Genomic DNA, 22,930 nt, shown 5'->3' with positions numbered 1-22,930 from the left:
AGCTTAGTAGGACAAGTGCCCGTTCTTCACATCGGGCACAGATGCCAGTATAAGCAATGACAAAATTTATTTTGGAAAAAATGTATGCACAAGTTAGACCTTTCCGTTCACACAGCTCTAGATATGGTGCCAATTGAAACTGAACCCAGTTGACTTCAGTCCTTCCCTTTCCTCACCTGCCACGCAGCCACTCCTTTTTTTTATGCTAGCTGATAGGCAGGCAAATAACCAGGAAAACACTTCAGGGAGTTCAGCTGGCTGCAAACAAAAGGCCTTCATCTTTGGGCAGCCTGGCTTCCCAAACTATCTTATCCACTGGTGTCCTGAGCTCCAGTGCCAGCACAAGTGCACATACACATGAGAGTTTGGGGCTTTGGGGGACAGTGGGACTGTGGCACCTCCAATTTAAATGACCAACCTCCAGGTGGGCTCACACTGAACACCAACAGCCTGCAACAGAAATGGTCCTGTCCTCCTACCTCAATTCCCCAATCCTGGCCAAACACTCCCTCATGTTTTCCCTCATACTCTGGCCTGGATTACAGAGTAAAGTGATGGAGTTTGCTGATCCATCCCTTTTCCAGAAGAATATGTGTCCCATATGTGACTCCCTCCTACAACTAGAAATCCAGACCCAAAGTCCCAAGGGTACTATTTTCTCCTCCTCTTTATTTTCCTTTCCTATTTTTTTTCCTTGCCCTTCTTGAGAGATGCTGATATCCACTTTAGTAACCATGTGGTCCTTTGGGGAATTTTGTCTCAGGTATTGCAATGGCTGATGACAGCAGCTCCTCCTGTACAGGACAGAAACCGAAACAGAAAACAAGCCTGTTTTCCTTGTATGGCACGTACATGTCCTGTGTGACCTGTGTAACACAAGCATGGATGATTTCCATTTCACTGCTGCAGTATGTCAAGCCTGTGAGTAACTTCATTTGGTGCTTTTTTACCCATCCCCTCAAGAAAAGAAACCCATAGTAATCTCACTTCTTGAGATTCAGGCAGATAAGTAATTATATAAAATTTAGAGAAGATTATATTGATTTTACATTTTATTTCAAGTTATCTGGAAGTTCAGGCTGAGACTGATGTAGGGGTAGTACTGAAGGTTTTTTTACCACTAAACACATGAGATGGATGTTTTATATTTAACATAAAACATGAGCATGGGACAGCATTCTCCATAAGAGAGATGAGAAATAATTTTCCATTTGCAAAATGTGCATGGGTCTGGACTGCAGACCTCTGCTCTAGCAGATACATTTTCCTTTTTGACTGGATTCTGTCTTCATCCTGAAGCCTTTTTTGGGCTTGATCCAAAATGCTGGCATTAGTAGAAATCTGTTTTAAAAAGTTTTGAACCTGACCTTTTCTTTTGTGAGTGGTCATTTTCACAATTATCTATTTCGCCCATTGTGTTCACTGTTCCAGGAAGTATAGGTCACTAAAAATCTACAGAATGTCACATCCTCTAATAAACCTGCTAGTTTTATGTCTTTTCAGCTGGACCAATGTTTGTGGTGGGGAAGCTTTTTTTTTTTTTTTTTCCTTTAAAAAAATAATTATTAAACCCTGTACTGTTCATTTGCTGGAGTGTGAAAAATTTTCAGGAGTGTGAACTTGACTGCATCAGTGTTGCTTTTGATTTAAAGAGGACCAGGAATAGGTCTGTCTAGGCAAGTCACAATGTGGAACTCATGTTTTCTAGATGCAGTACAGTATTAATTTTAATTACTAGCTAGGATTTATTTCACAGGAGAGTGAGCATCTCCATTCTAATGACAAATAATTTTCTCTTTCTGTAATGACTGTGATTGCCTCATTATACTTTCCATGGTATATAATTTCTGTGTTGACACAAGTACAGCAAAAAACCTCACTCATCCAGTCAGCCTGGGATACTCGGCTCAGCTTACCCTTTAAAGTCTGCAGCACATATAAAAATCCAGAAGAGTGCAAAATCTTAATACCCCTACTTTGAGGCTCTGGTTCCTTTAGCTTCAGATAACATGAATATTTTCTTTCCCTCACAGCATGAAAAGACAGTTCTGTTCTATCATTAAATAAAATGCTTGAAACCTCCAAAATTGAAATGCTATTCTTTACGTATAGTATCCAGCATCTTATTGGGTAGATTTGTTTTTAAAAGGAGATCTAACAGACACTGTGAGTTGTCATGTCCTTACAAGATGTAAGCACTACTTATCTGAACCTTCATGGAAAATGACAATGCATTTGCCCTACTTATCAAAAAAGTAATTCTGAGCTGGCAGGTAAAAGCTGCTGCTTTTCTCAGAGCAACCAACCATTTTGAAAGACTTAAGTGCATTTTCACATAATCAAAATTCCAGCAGAAATGGAGACACTACCGATTTCAGTGCTAGGAACCCTTTACTGAATGAAAGGTGTAGCACCTCCTTTTGGCTAAGTGCATCTGAAACAAACCCTATATGATACCCACTCAATCCAATGCTTTTGACAAGGGCAGAAAAATTTGGTTTTTAAACTCTCACCTCATACGTACCAAATGTAATAATATAAAATGTATTCCAAATTTATTTATTATGGGCATCACAGAAAAATAACAAATGGTTACACTTTCAAAATTTTTTGGAATGAAAATCTGGATTGCACAACCTTTACGTAAATATTTGGTTATGGCGGCATTTTCCCAATAGAGACAGAGCTGTGGACATTACAAAGAGCCCCAAAACTACTTAACCCTTTACAAGTGTCAGAAGCACATTTATATCAAACAGCTTTGCGATTGCATTATGTTGTAGCACACACATGGGAATAAATTAACGGAAAATAAAGCTCGTCAAGTGCACTTTCTTTACTGATAAACGTATCTGATGGTTTTGCTGTACGTGAAGCACGATCCGGGTCTCTCTGGAACCGGCGAGGGCTGCTACTTTGAGCACCATACTACAGAACCAAAGTCTGCTTTGTGCCCTTTCGCACACGCTCTCGTCCCCCTTTTGTCTCCTGAGCTAGTTTTCCACAATTCCAGATCTTTCACTGGCAAGACGTGTGCGCTGCACAAGGAGCGCACAAGGCACTCCACAGCCGCGTTGCTATGGGGACCAAGACACGTCTGCTCGGCGCTCGCAGTAATCGCAGGGGACAAGCGCTCCCGACGGGAGCGGAGCGCTGCCCGCCGCACCGCGGGCATCCCTCCGGCTACCGCGGGCATCCCTCCGGCTACCGCGGGCAGCCTCCCGCCGCTCGCACCGCGTGTTTCGGGCGCGGCGGCCCCCGCGCCGCCCCGTCCACGCTGCCTGCCGGACGGGCAGCCGGGGCAGCGCCGGGCGGTGCGCGGGGAGCCCCGGCGGGCCCCGGCGGCGCAGCGGGCACGCGTCGCGGGCGGCCCCGGGCCGGCGGCGGCGGGCGCAGGTGCCGCGGGCGGGGCGGGCGCTGCGGAGCCGCGGCCGGGGGCGCGGCGGGGCGGGGAGCGGCCGGAAGTGACGGGGCCGGGCCGGGCTGATTCACCTGCTGGGCGGTGCGCGGGGCGCAGCCCGGGCACGGAGCCGCCGCCGCCGGGTGCCCGCCGCGCCATGGAGCCGCCGCTGCCGCTGCTCGGGGTGTCCCTCGTGCTGCTCTGCTCCGCAGGTGGGCGCAGGTGGAAGGGACGGGACCGACGGGGAGGGAAAGGGAAGGAAAAGAGGGAGAGAGGGGAGGGAGAGGGAGAGAGGGGAGGGGAGGGCGGGAGGCGGCGGCGGCTCTGTGGGGCTGTGAGGAAGCGCGGCGGGGCTGAGGGGGCTGCTGCCCACCCGGTGTCCGCCCCGGGGGCTGGGGTGCGCCGCACCTCCGCCCCTGCGTGTGTGGGGTCCCCGCCGCGTGTGTGGGCGTGGGGGGATCTCCGCCCTGTGTGTGTGTGTGTGTGTATGTGTGAGACTGTGTGCGCGTCTCGGCCGTGTGCGGGTCCCTATGGCTCGTGTATTTCCCCGTCCCCGCCAGCCCCTCAGCCCGGGGCGCGGTGCCCGGGCGGGCGCTGGCGGTGGGGCCGCGCCGCGGAGCCGACCTGGGCTTTGTTCGCCCTCAGCGTGGCTGCCGAGCTTTATCTGTCGCCTCCCCCTCCCCTTCCCCCGCCGCCCTCCCGGGCAGCCTCCGGTGCGGCCGGGTCCTCTGTGCCGCGGTGCTCGCCCGGTGTCTCCCGGCCGGAGCGGCTCCCGCGGCGAGCGGACGGTGGAGTCAGGGAAAACCGACGTGGAAGGAGCAAAAAGAAAAATTCAAACCCCAGCCCTGCGTGCGTGGCACCTCCAGCATCCAGGCTGGCTCTGCTTTTGAGGGGGTGGAAGGGGCCGGGTGGCTCCCGGAGAGCCCTCGGAACCCGGTTGTCCAGACCCGATGGACACAATTGAGCCCTGCGGAGGAAACGTGGGAGCGTTTGAGGGTGGGAGGAAAGGATTGGATTGGATTGAATTGGGAGGATTGAATTGGATGGACCTAAACGCATTTGTTTTTCATGGTGAAAGAAAACAAAGGAGTAGATATTCTCAAACAAAAAAAGCAATCAACCATACTCAGAGCCCACACATACCAAATCAAACGTGCTTCGGCTGCTAAAAAGTAGGCAGATGTTTTTCATCTCAATTCCTAGCTGTTATTAGGTTCCTGTAATGAACTTGGATGCCATATCAGTGTTTCCTAAACATATCTCTAAAATAAAAGTAAGTTTTCAATAAAGTTGACCCAAACTTATGTGAAACTATAAAAGGTGACAAAACACCTTTGGAGGTTCAGGTTCACAGTAAAATGTGTATCAGTTGAGTCAGGAGGTCAGGTTTTATTTCCTATTGAAATGTTAATGCCTGTGTTGATGTCACTGCTGTTTTGGGAAATTACTCATGGGATCAAAACTGTGTGTCTGTAATGGAATGGTGAACTCTGATCTCCTGAATGAAAGGGAATATGTAGTTCTGCATTAAATGTGTTTCCTGAAGCAGAGTTAGAAACAAGGTAGATGCTGTGTAAGAGCTGTGAGTTACTAGTATTTAGTTGACAAGGTTAGTCATCAAGATTTATATTGAAACGCTTCATGTAACGAAAGCTGTGAAAAAAGTAGAATTATATGTACTGCACTTGCACTGATAGGTTATCAAAGGCTATAATTATAAAAACTAGGAATAATTAATATATGAGGAAATGTCAATCCAGAACAGAATTTTACACTTTAGTTCTGCTGAAGGATACAGGTGTCTTCAGACCTCAGTGTGAAATTGGATGACTTTGTAAATAAAGAAATACTCCTAATAAAAACACACATACCTCTTCTGTATAGTTATTTGAGTGACTGTACTCTAAAGCACGTATATTTCACAGTCCTCTGAAGGAAATAATTGAATAATCTGTGTATTGTAGGAGTTGGTATGTCCTCTGAGCTAGCTTGTGTTTTTTCCCATCAGACTGAGTTACTGTTTCTGGGTCTGTGCTGCAGATAGACATTGCTTCCTTCACTGAAGGAACAGATGTCAGTAAGTTGCTGTTCTCCATATGGACTAAACTTAGAGGAAGCTATTTTTTGTGCAGTTGAGCGAGAGCTGTTGTCAGTGAAGCGTTTCCTAGGTGCTGAAGTTACTTGATTTGTGGTGGTTGTGGTTTAACCCTAGTAAGAAACTAAGGACCACCTACATGGTCACTTGTTCCCCTTGTGTTGAGAGAATTGGAAGGGTAAAAATGGGAAAACTTGTGGGTGGAGATGAAGAGAGTTTATTGGGGAAAGCAAAATCCATGCATGCAAGCAAAGCAAAAGAAGGCATTAATTCACCACTTCCCATGGGCAGGGAGATGCTCATCTGTCCCCAGGAAAGCTGGGCTCTGTCACACCTAAGGGTGACTTGGCAAGAGAAACACTGTCACTCTGAAGATCCCCCACTTCCTTCTTCACCCAGCTGTGTTCAGTGGTCATGACATCATGTGGTGTGGCACTATCTCCCTGGGTATACAGTGTTGGGGAAATAATCTCATTCCACTTGGTGCAAATTCAAATTTGTGTAGGGTTTTCAATGACTAAGAATAAATATAGGTGCTGAACTTGTGATCCCTATTTAACAAATACAATAATTTACAGCTTTTAAGTTTCTGAAAATGTGTAATGTCAGAACACAAATTTTCAATAATGGAAAATGTTAACATATCAAGATGATACCTATACAAAGATAGATGCTAAAAAAGATACTACATGCGTAGTGGCCCATTTAACCTTTGGAGGAAGATTTTACAAAGCAGTAATGCTGTGCATACAAATGCCCCAATTAAGGATGAGTTTGAGTAGAGTGTTAGGGTAAATAATTGGGCAGGAATTTCTTTAGTCTGTAGTGATATCTTTTCTTGCTGCTCTTGTAGTGGGTTTTATGTGCCTTTTGTGGTTTTTTTTTTGTTTACAGTGGTAATAGTTGGTAATTTTGTACTCTGTTGAAATTCTACAATGTGTGATGCTTTATTAATATAATTGTAAGCTTTTAAATAAAATAAAAGTTCTGGTAAACCTTAGGAAAGTTTGTAGTTACTGCCCTGTTGTTAAACTTGCAAAAGTAATTCCAATATCGTGCATGCAGGAGTAGAACCTAATGCAGGCATGGTAAATCAGCATTTGGTGGTTAATACACATTGCCAAATAAGTATAATAAGGAACTTAACCCTGTTCATGTTTTTATGCATGCAATAGGATCTTTCAGAACCTTAAATTAGAAGTGTGACTACCACAGGTGTTTAATGATGACTCCCAGTCTTTTAACTGCTAAACTTGGGGCACTTCATCTGTTGGGCAGTAATTGTAACGAGGTGCAGGGCTCAGGTTCTTCTAAAGTGTCCACTGATGTGAAAAGTTACTTGAAATTTGGGAGCTGTTTCCTGCATCTTAGAGTTTTCAGAAGTATGAAAGTCTTTAAGCAGAGATTACTTAATCAACTGTTAGTCAACTGCTGTGACCTCAGCCATGACATCTGAATTAGTGATTTTGCCTTGGCTAATCTGTGTTTCCCAGGAGGTATTTTATGTGTTGAGAATGCTGCTGCAGAGATTATTGTAACTCATCACTTTGGTCTCCTCTGACTGGCCCCCTGTGTTGCATCAAACTTCAGCTGCCTCTGTGTCTTCAGTTCTTGCCTCTTCCACAGCCAAGCCCACTTAACAGACAGATGGAACTACCCCTCCTGAATGTCTGGTTAACTTCTATTGCTGCTTTATGAAAAATATATATCCTCATGTTTTTATATGAGCACATGTATGCTTTGCTGTAATTCCATTCACACTTCAAGAAAGTAATCTTGAATATCTTTAAATCTGCCTCAGTATTGGTGCATATTAAAACTCCTTTGCCACAGTGCCTGCAGAAATTTGTACAGACTAGGAAGCTTGGTTTTGGGGCCAGTATTGTTTCTACATACTTCACAATAATTTAATCAATTGTTTGCATGCTTTCATAAGCTTGTAATGACAGGGTTCCTTTTTGGTCTTGTTGCAACTTCTGATTGATTTCTTGAAACTTTTAGATGCTGTGTGAAACATTATAAATATGGAGAAATTTTAACAACTATATAGCTCCCCGTCATGGAAGGATGTATGTGTCCCTGCCTCCTCTACTACAGCAATTTAGTTACACTTTCTTTTTTTCTGTTTCTTTATTTCCTCTCCTTTTTAGGGAATTCCTCTTTTACTGTGCACCTTTCAGGAGATGGCTCAGAGAAAAGCCTCTTCAGCCAGTAGCCACGGGAGTAAGTGGCAGGAAGTCACAGTTCTGTGTAACCCTGTTTCAGTAGCAGCTGCAATATAAGCAGCCCCTGCATCCTAGCTGGTGCTTTCCTTTACTGCAGTTGTAAATGACTCTCAGTTGCTGAAAACTTTAATTTTTAACTGATCAGATCATATGACTTGAAACAAAAAAGTGTTTTGCCACCAATTTGTCCTGGTACAGGGCAGGAATGAGTGACAGGAAGGATGGCAGAAGAGCGTTAGGAGGAAAACTTGTTCCGTTTGATCAGTATTTTCCCAAAGTAGGGAAATATCTGTAAAACAGTGGCCTGGAGAGAGCTTAGTTGAGGAGTAAGACTATATGGCTAAATCAGGCAATCAGTCAAATGTCTAGATGTCACCTCAAAGATTATTATTTTTGCACCCCATTTGAAGTTGTACCTGGCATTTATCTGCTCCATAGTGAGCTAGTTTGGGGAGTTTAAGTTATAAAAATAATAAATTTTTGTGAGGTCAGTTTTCTGCCTTTTCCTGATCCGACTCAATGAGATCAAGTCTGAATTATAGCAAGGGGGTGTCAGCTGGAACCTCAAATGCACATGGCTGGAATATATTATTGCTATTGTTTATTTATTAATTTCTTTAAATGTCACCTATTTACTGGGTCATGTTTTCAAAATGTGATAAAGAGGCAAGATTTGGAGCTTTATTGGTTTTACACTGGAGCAATTCACTGGTGCTCTGATGTCCTTTAGCTGCTGTCAAGAAGCATCTGGGGTACTTGATGGTTGCAAGTTTTGCAGTTGCACTTGCTGCTACATTTTTTTAACAGATTTGTTTTTCATGCCCTACAGCTAAAGCCTATATCCTTAGTATGCTGAAAAATGATTAGTCAACAAGAACTGTTTGGTGTGTTGGAGGGAAATATGAGGATTTGATACGTTCTCAACTGTTTGAACTTGTAGGGAATTAGTTTGCATAAGGAAGTTTGCTGTATTCACTTATCCTGCATCTTCAGTTCTTCATTTTAGATGTATTAACAGTATAAGCTACAAGGAATATTGAATCTCAGTTGTTTTAAGACATGTAAAAATTAACCTGTATGTGTGTGTATATGTAAAAAATATATTTTAGTCTCCCTAAATTTTTAAATTGTTAGTTAACTTCGTGGCTAATTCTTTGAGCTTATTCCTTTCAGTCTCTTACATGGTGAGAGTGGGGCAGGGAGGGAAATGAGTGGGTAGACAAGATGTTTTTCTCTGACATTATGATGCTTCACCTTAACATTTAAAAAAAATGAAACAGTAACAAGAAAAGAGCCCAAAATCAATTCTGTGCTAGTGAATCAAATAGTTGTCAATCTTAATGCAGAACTTGCATATACTGGGAAAAAAGCATTGCGTGTTCAGTAGCTCGGAAGAGCCAAAGCCTCTTTACTCAAGTGAAAATAATATGGCTGCTCAGTTAAGTGTTGGATTGCAGTGAACTCCCTGATGCATCGACTGACAGATGTGCCCAATGCATTCACACTGCCAGTGAGCTGCTTCTTTCAGCTCCCTTTTAAATGCCATCAAATTGGCAGGAAAAAGATCGAATCATGTGGCTTGATTGCTTAGTGACTGTGTAAGCCTCCAATATCCCTCCGTAATGGGAAAGTGGCTTGCAGAGCTAAAGGCAAAACAACCTGTGCAGCTGGCGTAGACTTGGTAGAGGAGGGGCAGGATATTGTGTGAGTAAGTCATGTCAGGATTTTGGCTCTGATCTTTTTATTTTTTGTGTTCACTGAAAAAAGTCTTTATGAGGTTGGCCTTCATTTCATTTTACACTTCTCAGTACTGTTTCTAGGTGGTTCCTTAAAGACTGAAGGTACAGTGTCACATTACACCTGCCCCCATTACAGATGTGATGCAGTTACATCTGGTGGTGTAGCTTCATGTCTGCTGTGTTCATTGCCCCTTCCAGCCGTGGCATTGGATTCCTTCTCTCCTTCCTTGTGTCAGAGCAGCCTCGTTCAGCTGCTGCCAAAGTCCATCCAGCTGATACCACAGAAAACTTGGAACTCATTGTGATCTTCTGTAGATTCTGGGCTAACCACTACTCCTCTGCTTAAAACTAATCTTAATCCCAGTTTGTGTTATACTATCTCCTCCCCCTTTCGGTTGCCTCCCGAAAGCTTATCCTTCCCTTCAGTAAGGAGATCTGAATGCCCCCTCTCTCCACTTGATAAGCACGTCCCTCTCAGGAAGGTCATCAGCCAGCAGTTGCTAGGATACAGGCTGGTGGCTTTGGGTTTAGCAACCCAAAAGCTCCAAGAATGTGCTGAACAAGTAAGGAGCACAAGGACAGTTGTAAAAGGAAAGGGATGTTGGAGAGAATCTGAAGGCAAAGGGTGTGCTGAGGAAGAAACAAAGTTGTGGGTAAAAAAAAAAAAAAAAAGATAATTCAAGTTTTAGCCTGTGATTTTTAGGTTTTAATTGTGTAACTGTTTCAGCTGATCTCAGTAAACTGGTGGGGAGTGAAATCAAGTTCACGGTATGTATTTGCAGAGTTGGGGTTATTGGTAGTTTTGTTTATATAAGCCTTTCAGTTAAGAATTTTTTATTAGATTGGGAAGATGTGTAGCTTGTAGGTTAATTGTGCAGTATCTTTTAAACTGGGACAGGGGTATGCTACACTACAGGAATTGGAGCTATTTATTAATTTAATGCTGTCTGAAGACATCCAGACTGATAGAGATTTTTTTTTATGTCTTTGAAGAAGTGTGCATAATCAGTTTCTTGTCTAGTTTTTTTTTATTTTTCTTAACTCGTGTGATTTGACAGAGGATTTGTGGATCCAAGTAGATGTGCCTTAGAAAAGTGGTGCTTCTCCCCCACCTGCTCAGAGGAAGTAAAATTTGGAAATACAAGCCCAGTGTTTTGAGACCCAGCAGCAGAGTTGACTATCCAGGTGATAGAAATTTCCCAGGCTTAATATATGTAGGAGGATTTTTTGGGGTGTGTTTAATTTTGTGGTGTTGTTGTTTCTTGTTTGGGTTTTTTTTTGTTGTTGTGTTTCTTTTTTTTTTGTTTGTTTGTTGTTGTTTTGTTGCTTGCTTGGGTTTTTTTAATAAGTGCCCTGCTGTTTCATCAGCCTTCTTGTAGCTTATGGCAAAAACTTACTTCATGCAATTAAGTCTTTTATTTGCACCATAGGAGGAAAAAGTGTTCTGAAAACTGGGAGTTTGGTCAGTCAGCCTCTTTGAGCTATTGATGAGGTAGCTGAGATGAAATACACAAGAGAGTGTTTTAAAATCTTGCCCCTACTAACATTAAGTATGTAAAACTCTAGTTCTTTTCTACAGAAATTGCTGTGTGGATGTAGTTTCCTGAACTGTTTTTATATTTAGTTTGGGACTAAAGTAGGAAGGAGGAGACTGTGTGCAGCCAAGTCTCTCCTAGGTGAGTGCTTTTATTCCTGGGCTCTCTTTACTTTCTCTGGCTCCATAAACTGTATCTTTTCTGCACAGTGGGAGAGTTTCACTAAGATCTGTGACTCCAGTTTAGGGAGCACTGACCTGGGAAGTCTGAAATGCAGGTGTGAACATCTTTTGTCCTAATTTTACTGTCTTTGAGTATTAACCAGTGTTCTGCCTAGTGGACTTAGGCTAGAGTAGAAAGGCAAGGTTTTATCTTCTCTCTAACCTTTTTGTATTGGGTCTTTTTGAGGTTTAAGTAGAAGAATTCTTGGTACAGTAATGTCACTAGCCATGGAAATGTTAGGTTTAAGTAGGCTTATTCCTTTTGCTAAAATGTGTTTTGGGTGTTTTTACCACTACAGTGAACTGTGCTTATCTCTGAAATTTGTATCACTGCATTGTATGATAACAACGCTTAGAGTGTGAAGCATGGAAAAAATGTGGTCTGTGGAGCATGTTAAACAGTAACTGTTTAACACTTGATATTAGCAGGACAGTACTTTCTTTGTCAGGAAAAGCTTTGTGATTTGCCTTTATCAGCATGGGATTATCCTAAAAACTGAGTTCTTTGTGTAGTTCTAAAATTAGAATGTACTAAAACCAAACCTCTTTACATTCACAGATTCAGATATAGTAATGCTGTGTGACTTCTTCTTCTCTTGTTTTATTTACTGCTGCATTATTACCTAACTTTTGTTAGTTGCTGACCAATTTCTTGCTTGTTCCTGTCCTTCACCTCTTGCTTGTTTTACCTGCATTGAAGTTATGGTGAAGCCTGTGTATTCTTTGATACCTAGATACCTGGCTAAATTAATGGGATGTGTATTGAACTAATATGTGTTTTGGAATCTGTCATGAAACATTTTTGAGTTTCATTCTCATATCAAAAATCCCCATGTCTATTGAATTTGCTTTCTAAAGGGAAGACTTATTTTTTTTCATCCTTCTATTAGACTTCCTTTTTATTGACATTGTTCCTTTAATGTTTACTAAGCTAAAGGATACTGTTTAGGGACTGTTCTTTGTGTTGCAGAGTTTATGACATGTGAAGAATTAGATTCAGCAAAGCTTCATAGTGTTTCAGGCCCAAGCTTCTGACAGCTGTAACTGTGTTGGGTCATTTTGCTCTTGGAGATAAGATGTGGAAACTGAGAATCCAGATCTGAAGCTGGGCCTTTCTTTTTCAGCTTTTTTTTTTTTTTTTTAACCTTTTGGGGAGGTAAATTTAACCTTTTGGGTGATAAATTTGGGATGTGATTTTGTTTTTCACTTGTGGCAAAACAGTATAACTGCATTTTGTTTCCATCTCAGCTGTGCTGATGTGACTTAGCTCCTGGGTGCTGCAAAAACCACTAATATAAGCAATGCCAAATATTTGTTTCCTTCATTCCTTTGTGAAGGCAGCTTTTAATCCAGTTACTTGATCAGCAGGACACTGCCTTGCAGGCATTCCCTTTGGCTGCTGAGGATGCTGATGTTTGGTATTGTGAGGAAGCAGGAGATGATTGTGGGACAGTGGCTGCTTGTGGGGATTTCAGCCTTGGAGACTTGTGTTTGTGTTAGATAGCACCATTAAACACCAGGGAGTCTCCTCGGCCAGGCACTCCTCCCTGTGTACCTTCCTCCCTGCACACTCCCTGCTTGCTAAGGGTGTAAACTTGACTCCCTCACTCCTACAGGGCCTGAGTTCAGAAGTGCAGGCTTGAAGTAAGATGTTGTAGAACTGACCTAGTGAAGGTGGGAAAGAGGAGAGTTGGGCAACTTTGTTCTGTAAAGTCATTGCACTTAGCTGAGAAAAGTAGGAGATGAACTGTTGAGAAGAGGCATCTTTAGAAGTAAAGTGGGGTTTTTGTGAGGTAGTTCTTGAGACTGAAATCTGCCCAGTGAAAAGATTTCATCACAGGTACATCTCTAATATTCATTTGACATAAAAGCCTAAGCTGAAGTCTCTTAAGCGAATTTTATAGCATATGATTCTCAAAGCACTAATGTGCATTTCTGGTTGTGATCATTACTTGCTACTTAAGGCCACTTTCTGTGGGGGAAAAAGCTTTTATATATTTAGAGTCTCTGCTTGTTTGCAGTCAGGTATTGGCAAACCAGAGTGGTTTTGGAAAGCCTGGTAGTAAAGTACTCTGAAGATGCAGTTGCAGGTGGATCACACTAAGCAGAGCAGCACCTCTGAACACAACTCTTAGTCTGTGTAGAAACTGTCCTGTTGCCCATGTAGGGGACTGTGTCTGCTGGGTTACATAACCCTTCTGTGGCACAGCCCTATCTGATGCCAGAAACGTTCATGCCAAATTTAGGTGCACACTTACATTTGTGTAAGCCAGCAATGCAGAATTTCAATGTGCCCCAATTGAATTAGAAAATACTAAATTCATAAGTAGTTAATTGAGTAATTTGCTTTCTGTAATTTATTAGTGTATATCACAGCTCTGCTTGTGTCTGTTGGAATAAAGAAAGCTTTGCTCCATTTTAATTTTTGTCTGCTTTCTGTTTTGAAGATTCTTTTATACTAGAAAGAAACTTCTATCAGTTTCCATAAAAGATTTACTTTTCCCTAGATTATTCCTAATAACAATGTAGTTTGCTAAACTGTGTTCTACTTGAGTGATACTTAAAAGTAAGTTCAGATACTCAGAAGGAAAGAGTTTTTCTAAGGATTTGTTATGGGTTTGCACCCCTTCAGAAATCATATGAAAAACTCATTCAGTTGTACAGATACAGTTTGCAGTGCTCTTTAGGGTCAGTTCCCCAGCAAAAGAGTATTTTATTCTACCTTAAGAAACTTAAATCTGAATGTTCAGAATCCAAATAGTGTATTGACCTCTTACTTCTAATACAAACTTCTGTAAGGGATAATACTTATTATTCTTCATCAAGGGAAGGATTCTTTTCTCAACCAATCACAAATATTCATTCATTTGCCACAGCTGAATATGGCACGCTCTCCTTGCAAAATACTTTGAAAACAATATACAGTCATTTGGATCAGGTGCACTTCAAAGTTGACTTTCAGGATTTTACTTGAGAGCTTGTTGTGTGCTTCTGAGTCTACACTTTGCAGTGATTTATTTACTGCAGTTAGAAATTAGATACTTTAATGCTAAGCATAATTGAATAAGTGGGATGGATTATTTGAGTCACTTATCTATGTCTAAACAAAAAAAAAGTGTCTGAAAAGGATCTGAAATGTTATCCATTAAACCATGCTAACCAAAACAAATACAAACCTTCCTTCAGCTTGTGATAGAACGTCTGCCTGTCATGTCCTAGCAATTGGATACCACAGTGGATCATCTTCTGTTTTGAGGAGCATACTAGGGGAATTAAATAAATAGAATCTCTCTGATTTGACTGGAAACTGAAGGGGTAAATTTTGGGGAAAAATGGAGAAAATGTCACCTTGTCACTGTGCTTGCTTCATGTAGATCTTTAATGCAGTTGCAGAATTGTTTGTGTTGGACATGACCTCGGTCACGTCCAACCTTCTGCTCCAAACAGCAGCAACACTGAGTACTTCGGTCTTTTCTGTATCAGCTATCACCTGTTCAATTTTTCTCTCTGATACTTTACTGCTCATGTAATAGTAGAAGGTTTTCATGTGGCACTGGAGTCCCATGCTGCTTTCAGCTTTAGTTGTGTTTTGACTTCCCTGGCAGGGGTGCTGCATGCCCGGGCAACATTTGTGTATTCTTCCCTTGATAGGCTGTTCTTGCTTCTTTCTCCTTAGGATAAGCTGCTGATTAATCTGTTTATTTTGCTGGGTTTGGGATGCACTCCTTGTGTGTGGTTAGTAATTGTCCTTAAATACTCCACAGTTTTCTTGAGCTCTCTTGCTCAAGAACTAGATTCCACAGAACTCCAGCTACTGGGTAAGTCAGTCTGCTCATATGAAGTGCAGGGTCTGTGCTGGATTTGCCTTCCTCCTCTTAGGATTTTAAGCATCAGTATTTCATGGCCAAGTGGTCATGGTCAAGGCTGCTGTTGATCTCATCCCTGGCAAGTTCTTAGGGTTTTTTCCTTGAAAGTAATCTCCAGAAAGTATGAAATGGTGATTGACTCATTTAGTGCTGTTTTCCCCTGAAATCTTTCAGAAACCTCTTAGATTTTGTCTCCTGCTCTGTTGCCCTTCTAGTAGATGTCACAGAGATGAAATAGTAAGCAACCTCTGTCATTTTTAGAAACTTTCTGGAAGTGCTGAAATAGTTTTCGTCAGCTCTTATCCTGACCAGGTGATTTGTAGCAAACTTTGACTCTGATGTTTCCTTTAATCCTGATTCACAAGCTCTTAGGCAGCCTGTTGTCTGTCCTGTAGAACAGCTTTTTGTGTTCCAGCTGCTCCTACAGGTAGAGGGCAGGTCACCTGCTGTTCTTCCCTTCCTGGCTTTGTTTAAAAGCTTGTGGTCCACTCATGACAAAAGAGCCAGTCATGCAAGCTGTCCCACATGCCTCACTCTGGGGTCAGTTCTGTACAGGTGCTGTAGGTGGCTTCCCTTTTAACAGGATTTATCTTCACCAGGGTCTCTTTTCCTTCCACCAACCTGGCCCAGGTGCTTCCCATGGCTCAGTCTCTATTCCCTCCCTGACTGCCAAGTTCAATTACCATTCCCTGGCAGATCTCTCATTTACAGGGCTCATCACCAGCTCTGGTGAGGTTGTTCATATCCCGCTTCCTTGAGTGGATCCCATCTCTAACTTAGCAGCCCTTGTTTCTCAGGGGTACTTATGGCCATAAAAGTTAGTGCTTCTTGCAGTGCCATTCCTGTGGTGAGTTCTTAACTTGAAGGATGTGTCTCTACAAACCTTTCCCCCCCTGGAAAAGAGCAAGGAGAGTAAGCATCACCTGGGATCCCATGTCTTCCTTTGCTCCTGGAGTTTTCTAGCCACACTTGATTTGCTCCATCCAGGTCTCTGTTAATAGCAGGTAATAATTGAGAAAGGAACAAAAAAGAAAAAAGGCACTAGTGGTGGTGATAATAAAGGTTGGAGGACCCTTGACAATCTCTGACATGTCGAATTGGCCAAGCCTCCTTTTCTAGCATATCTGGCAGCAGATGTGTGTCTTCCCTGCAGAAGGGACTCTCCAGCTAGTATTACCTGCCCCTCCCTTGTGTTGCTAAGTTCAGTCCAAGCCCAGCTAGCTCTGACATGTACCTTAATTGAGGTGCTTGCTGCTTCTGCATGCTGATGTTGACCCCAAAAAAAAAAAAGTGGAAAAAAGCTTTGTGTTTGCAGCCTTACTGTAAGAAAAAGACTGTGGAACACTGGTATAAGGAAAAAGAGGTGTTGAGAGATGTGCAGTAAGAAAGGAATTGAGATTTATGGAAAACTCTGATAATTAAAAGACTCAGACTTAATTTTGAGTACCTCTCATAGCAGCTAGTGTGTGCTGGAAGCTTCACGTGCAGCAATGATTGTTGGGTGTTATCCTGAGGATTGTGTGCTTCAGCTTTCATTGACGTCTTTGCATGCAGTCAATATGCATGAAAATTCTACTTGGTCTTCAAAAGTATCAAAAATCATAACTTTAAAACTATTTTTATGACAATCTTCTATTTTGGGCGACGCTCTTCAGGCTGCTGGGTTCTGCTTTTATTTGGCACGTGGTTACTATGTTGATTTGTATGTTTGGATCAGAGAAATGAGTGCTGTAGTAGAAACTGAAACATTTGCTATTTCTGGCTTTTAAAGCACTTGGACCAAGCTGCCAGGCAGTGATAAGTGGGACTACTGCAGTCTAGATTCCTAGGAGTGTGTCTCTGAAATGTAGTACTTCCAGCTTTTAACATAATTTTTCTTCCCAGTTGTCACTTTCTCAGTGTTTTGCCATGAAACTGCGTAATGCCCGCTTTGAAATTATACTCACATGAGTTGTCTGGCAACAAAGAGGCAAGAGACAGTTGAAGAATCTAATACTTATTAGTTATATCAGTACAAATAAGTACTTGGAGGACTTCTGGTTGTATTGGACTGTTACTTCTGCTTTTATATTTGTTTGAAATTGTCAAAGAGATGAACAAGTAACAGCTGAAGAGGGAGAGAAATAAAACATTAATCATACAAGCCCCATTTGTTTAGAAAAGTAGTCAAACAAACCAGCATATGGATACTCATCTGTCCAATTTTTTTGGCCATGTTGTGTTTCAGCAGGTATCAACTGAAAATCAGAGGTGTTGGTACTTTTTAGTAGTAGGGATGTGTCATACTGTCTTCAGAGTATGAGTTCTATTACCCACTATCTGCTGTGAAAAGGCAGAGTGTTGCTCTTACATGAATTATTGTCCCATTTGTGAAATTCTCAGCTGCCTCTCTTGTGGGAAGGGGGAAGCAAATGTGTGTGCTGTGGTCCTTTGTTGTGGAACTTCAGATGGCAAAGTGGCTGTGACTGGAGATGCTGCCACAGAACAGCAGCTCTGCTTCAGTGATTTACTTCAGAATGAAAGCTTCTAATTTCCCAGGTTACAGATTTGAGGCTTTTAAGGAAGTAAGTAACATCATAATGTATTTCATTATCAGTTACTTAAACTGTGCTTGAGTTCACATCCCTTTTCTTTAATATAGTAATGTTGAAGATGCAGAAATGCAATTTGGAAACGAACTTGAGAATATTGTAGTACAGTTCCCTAATCAGGCCATGGGAGACAGGGAAACAGAACAGTATGGAAGTTGCTGAAAAAACAGTTCAGGAATTTACATTAGTAATGTAAATGCTACTGTGTGTGTTATGGAAACATGAATGTACTTTAAATCTACCCATAAACAGAGGTAGTACTAGTGTTGTCTTTGCTTATTCAGAGGTTTAGAAAGGCTAGTTTGAAAATCTGAAAAGATTCTTGAGGAGGGGATAGGATTGTGACAAGTCAAATGCTATTCATGGAGATCACTATTATTTAGGGGACAGTATTAATTCAACCTAGTAGCAGAGAATAATTGTTCAGATCTGTTTACTGTGGTCAAAAAAGAGGTGGTACAAATCTATTGGAATTGTCTTTGCAAAGGTGTATATCGTTGGTAAGAGACATTGCACATAAATCTCTTTCATACCTCAAGTTGATGTGGATTTTTTTGGTTGGTGTTTTTTTTTTTTTTTTTCTTTTTCCTTCCTCCAGACTGAGGATAATGCCATGAAAAGTAATACCACAAATGGTAGGAAACATAATAATCTTACCTAGTTTGTTAGTAATCAACTACTGTGAAAGGCTTTTCTTGCAGGCTGTAGTCTGGAATTTGGAATTTAGTATGCTGAGTGATTTCTCTTTCTGGAGGATTTTTTAAAATAGCTGTTAAAGATCCCGTTGTTTTGTCATCAGGAGGAGAATGCAAAGACTTGCTAGAGAGCACAATTTTAAAAAAGCAGAAGGATATCTGTTGGGTCCCTTCCAACTCACCATATTAAATGATCTACTGAAGGAAGCTCCTCTGCTTCACTGGAGCTCCTCTACTATATGGAGAAGTGCAAGTTAGAACATAAAAGCACTGTGTGAAATGATTTTAAACTTTTTCCTCTGAGGCTGTTACTTTACCTCTGTAAAAGGCACCAAAGCCATCTATCTTCCCCACACCATCCACTCTCCTGGTGGCCTTGCAGCTCTTGTGGCTGTGGTCACATCTGTGTGTGTGGCTAGCAAACTGCACACATAAACTGACCAAAAATCTGAGCTTGGTTTCCAGCAAGGTGGACAAAACAGTGGATGTAACAGTGCTGAACCTGTTTCCATCATGAGCAAAGGGTATGCTTTCCATGTCCTAGCAGTGATGTGCAAGCCTGTACACTTGATATAAGGGAAGCCTGTGTTTGTGGTGAAACGGGGAATCTTGCTTTAGGCCTTTTGAGTAGCTCGTTTTGTGTCACTATATGAATTCTTTTTCAGGGTTGAATTGAGGAAAATTTGTTGTTTGGAAGCATGTTTGCCTAGAGGCATGCAGATAAGGATTGCACAGCCTTTTTAGAGGAGTAAGACAAGCAGAACAGACAAACAAATGCAAAAAACTCATTGAGATTTTTGGAAAAGATTAATTTGCCTTCTATCCCCTATAGATGGAGGAGCCCTTATAACTGAAGGCAAAGTAACTTACTTCCAACCCCAGACTTCTCAAGAATTCTGTCTATCCTGGCAGACTTCATTGCTGTTCCATACTTTCATTTTACAGTGAGGGGGTAATGGCAAGGTGATTATATAGTGACTTGAACACCTGCTGCTGAAAATGTTTAGCTTAGGATTGTGTGGGACATGAATTGTGGAAAAAAAAACAAAACAAAAAAAAACCCCAAAAACTATGGCTTGAAAGATGTAGCTGCTTGTTGGATGTAATTCCAAATGAGCAGCACAGGACTTTGCACTGGGTCTGCACAGGCTCTCTTCAGAGGTGACAAGTCTGACTGACGGCATGATTTCTCTACAGGAAAAGTACGTCACAGAGCACTTACAGTGAACAACTGCACGTGACTTGTTTTCAAAACCTAAAAATATATTTTTATAGGTCTGACAAGAAGCCTAACTATAACTTCAGTTGACCAGTCAATGTTCGAAAAAGCACAAGGAGAGAAAGTTACGTTGCCATGTACTTTTGAACTCTCCGAAGAGGATGAAGGCCCACTAGATATTGAGTGGGTATTGATACCAGCAGATAATCAAAAGAAGGAACAAATAGTAAGTAAAGACTTCTCTTTGGACAGTGTTAATTCAGTTGTTTTAGTAGGTCAATGTATGAGGTTTTTACTGACTTTTTAAAGTTCCACCTTTTCAGGTTGGGGTGCTTGTGATCTTAAATTGCTTTGAAGTACCAGTCACATGAAATCTAGTGGAAGTTTTGAAATAACAGATTAAGGATGAAATGTTAAGACGTTTTTCACTATAAACTTGCCTTCTAATGAAGAACTTCCAGATTAAATACACTTAAGTTCCAAAAAGCAAACTTTGCTTTTGTACCTGCATTATCTTCCTTATTGAAAATCGATTCATGAGGACTTAATTTTAAATATATGAACTTTTAGTTATTAATGCTTTCCTGTCTTTGAAAGCCTTATAAGTAAGATGATTCATATTAGTAGGCAGGTTTTGCAGAGTTAAATTGGAGCAACTCTAAACAGTTTTCTTTTAGTCAGAACTCAATGCTGACATATTGGTATTTGGTCAGGTGTTTAGTTGGAGTATTCGCTATAATGCTGTGTGTGGTGATATTTTGAAGGTGGAGATATTAGACTCACTCTGTTTTATTTCTGGGTAAAACTATAGAAAGAAACTCGAGAATTCAAAGTGATGAAATTATTTTAAATGTTTGCACAGTAAGTGGATTTCTGAATCATATTTCTTTTTTTTTTTTTTTTAATAGATAATTATGTATGCTGTAGACAGGGTTTATAATCATTATTATGCTGGTTTGACTGGGCGAATGCAGTTTACAAATCTTGATCCCAGATCTGGTGATGGTTCATTGGATATCCTGAATTTAAAGGCGTCAGACACTGGCACGTATCAGTGCAAAGTGAAGAAGGCTCCTGGAGTTCAAAGCAAAAAAATACAGTTGACTGTACTTGGTAAGATAATTTATTTTCTTAAATTTTCAGTGATGTTTTTTATGTGCTTATTCCACCCTATTTTCAATGTCTGAAATGAAAGCTTCAGTTGGCTAGTGTTGTGCTGAATCTGTGGTGATTATGGTCATTACTGAGGCCTTGGGAGGGATGGGCATAATTCTGTTCTGGGAAATGAAGGGAATGATGTTTAGAATTACAAGCATTTCTAGAAGTTCTGCACCTGACTCGTATTTAGTAGAAAAATCTTTCTGTGCATAGAAATGGTTTGTGGCACAAACTTTATCTTTCACAGAATGGACTGTCTCCTAGAACACAACTAGGAAACATTTTGATTATGACTGTTATTAATTCAGTGATATTTTGTTTATTAGTAAAGCCAGCACGGACTAAATGTTCCATCGAAGGATCACAGGAGATTGGAAAAGATGTTACCTTGAAATGTGTGTCACAAGAAGGATCCCCACTTTTGTCTTATGACTGGAGGAGAGTATCTGGCACACAGAATCTTCCTGCCACTTCCATGCTGAGTACTGTCAAACTTCATTCATTACTCTGAAATACTTAAAAAGATTGCAATATTATTTTTGTCTTATCCTGACTTGTAAGCATCTCTGAGTTAGTATTACTATAGAGTAATCAAGATTAAATGTCACTTCTGCCCTCTAACAAAACTGACTTGGAAACAAGCTGGAGTTGATTCTGGTTTTTAATTCATGCTTGGAAATATTTCAAGCTTCAAGTCAAGATTCTTACCGTTAGGCTGCAGTATCATGCTCACCTGTACCCAGATGTTGTTAGTTCTCCTGCTTGCTGATGGTTTTGCTTTTGTGCTTAAGTGGACAGCAGGGAATTCAGATGTGGCTTAAATATGATTTAAACCAAGCTAAAAATCTCAAATTTTTTGTAAGCTTCTGCATTCTGTTAGAGTATATAATATCTTAAAACACAGATCCATAAAGATGATCTACAAAGGAAGAACCTAGCACTGTTCTTCATTTTGGACTTGACTCCTGGTCTCTTATTTGATGTCTCTTATTTATTGTTTTGACAGTGAATCTGTTGATCATTAATGTCCTCTGTATCACTCAAGAATTTAGGCCACTGTTGTTATGCCCCTTCTTTCTCCACATCCCAAATTTGTCTCGTGATAACAAAAAGAAAAATTGACAATGTCAGTGCTGGACAAGAATGAGTGGGACATTGTGCAAGAGTGACTTGTAATTCACAAAAACCGTGTTAGTTTTGGGCTTGTGAATGTAGTTTTGGGGACACTGAGTGTGTTCTGTAGAATCTAGACCACATCTAACTTGTTCAGCAGATAGAGCAAGTCAACTGCTGTGGAATAGATTTCTAATTGGGTTCACATAATAGCATTTTAAAATGCTAGATAAAAAAAACAGATTAAAACAGTTCTATCATGCTGTAAAGTTAAGATTTCATGTATATTCTGGTTTAATAATTCTGTGATATTAAATATGGAATTATATTTAAGAAAATGGTAAACCTGTACCTTCTGTTTGTAGATAAAAATACAGGGGAGCTTCTTCTGAAAAACGCCTCTCGAGAGTATTCTGGTACATACAACTGTGTGGCCACAAACAGAGTCGGCACGGATGAATGTTCTGTTGAGCTGAATGTCACCCCTCGTAAGTGTTTGCTGTGTAATAGTCACACAGTGTTCTTGTATTAAAGCTGAGCAGTCTTTTTCTCTAAACTCCTAAATAGTTAAAAACCCCAATGCTCTTATGTAACTTGTGGGTGCCACTTCAAGTCTTACTGTTTTAAAGGCATGTGATTGAGCACTCCCCCTCTGATTCAGTGATGTATTATTGACCTGCCTCATGCAAAGCATACTGGGCTTAATGTTTAATAAAGAAAGGTCTTATAACTTTGACATTTGACAAACAGTATTATTATTTGTCTATTCTAGCCGTAAATACAGCTGGTATAATTACTGGAGCTATTATAGGAACTCTGCTGGCTCTCTCTGTACTGTGTTCTATCATCTTCTGTTTTTGTAAGAAGCACAGAGAGAAGAAATACGAGAAAGAAGTACATCATGATATCAGGTAACAACAATGTGTCTCTCTAGTTTCTGAGCAGTATTATTGGAAGATTAACTTTTAAATGTGTATTTCTGCAAATAAGTTACTTAACAGTTGAGATTTCTGTCTTAATCTGGAAAGCTTATTATAACACTAATGGCTTGTCAGAGAACTTTTTGTGGTTTG

At 41.0% G+C, this 22,930-nt stretch overlaps 1 protein-coding gene across 4 annotated transcripts in view; it reads left to right on the top strand.

The window, feature by feature from the left end:
- The first annotated feature begins 3,489 nt into the window (after nt 1-3,489).
- Nucleotides 3,490-22,930, top strand: part of CXADR (CXADR Ig-like cell adhesion molecule) — a 32,887-nt gene continuing 13,446 nt past the window's right edge. For 3 of the 4 annotated variants that reach the window (XM_053935021.1, XM_053935020.1, XM_053935019.1), the window contains exons 1-6: nt 3,490-3,612; nt 19,643-19,812; nt 20,495-20,699; nt 21,071-21,226; nt 22,223-22,345; nt 22,630-22,768. In XM_053935021.1, coding sequence (XP_053790996.1) covers nt 3,558-3,612; nt 19,643-19,812; nt 20,495-20,699; nt 21,071-21,226; nt 22,223-22,345; nt 22,630-22,768 — 848 coding nt within the window. In that variant the 5' untranslated portion in view covers nt 3,490-3,557. Of the gene's footprint in view, nt 3,613-10,157; nt 10,228-19,642; nt 19,813-20,494; nt 20,700-21,070; nt 21,227-22,222; nt 22,346-22,629; nt 22,769-22,930 lie in introns of those variants that run through there. The other variant, XM_053935022.1, reaches the window with a different exon arrangement.

Source organism: Vidua chalybeata, chromosome 2 (assembly GCF_026979565.1).
Source record: "Vidua chalybeata isolate OUT-0048 chromosome 2, bVidCha1 merged haplotype, whole genome shotgun sequence".
In the NCBI taxonomy this organism is placed as follows: Eukaryota; Metazoa; Chordata; class Aves; order Passeriformes; family Viduidae; genus Vidua; species Vidua chalybeata.
This window is presented reverse-complemented; position numbering and strand designations above follow the sequence as displayed.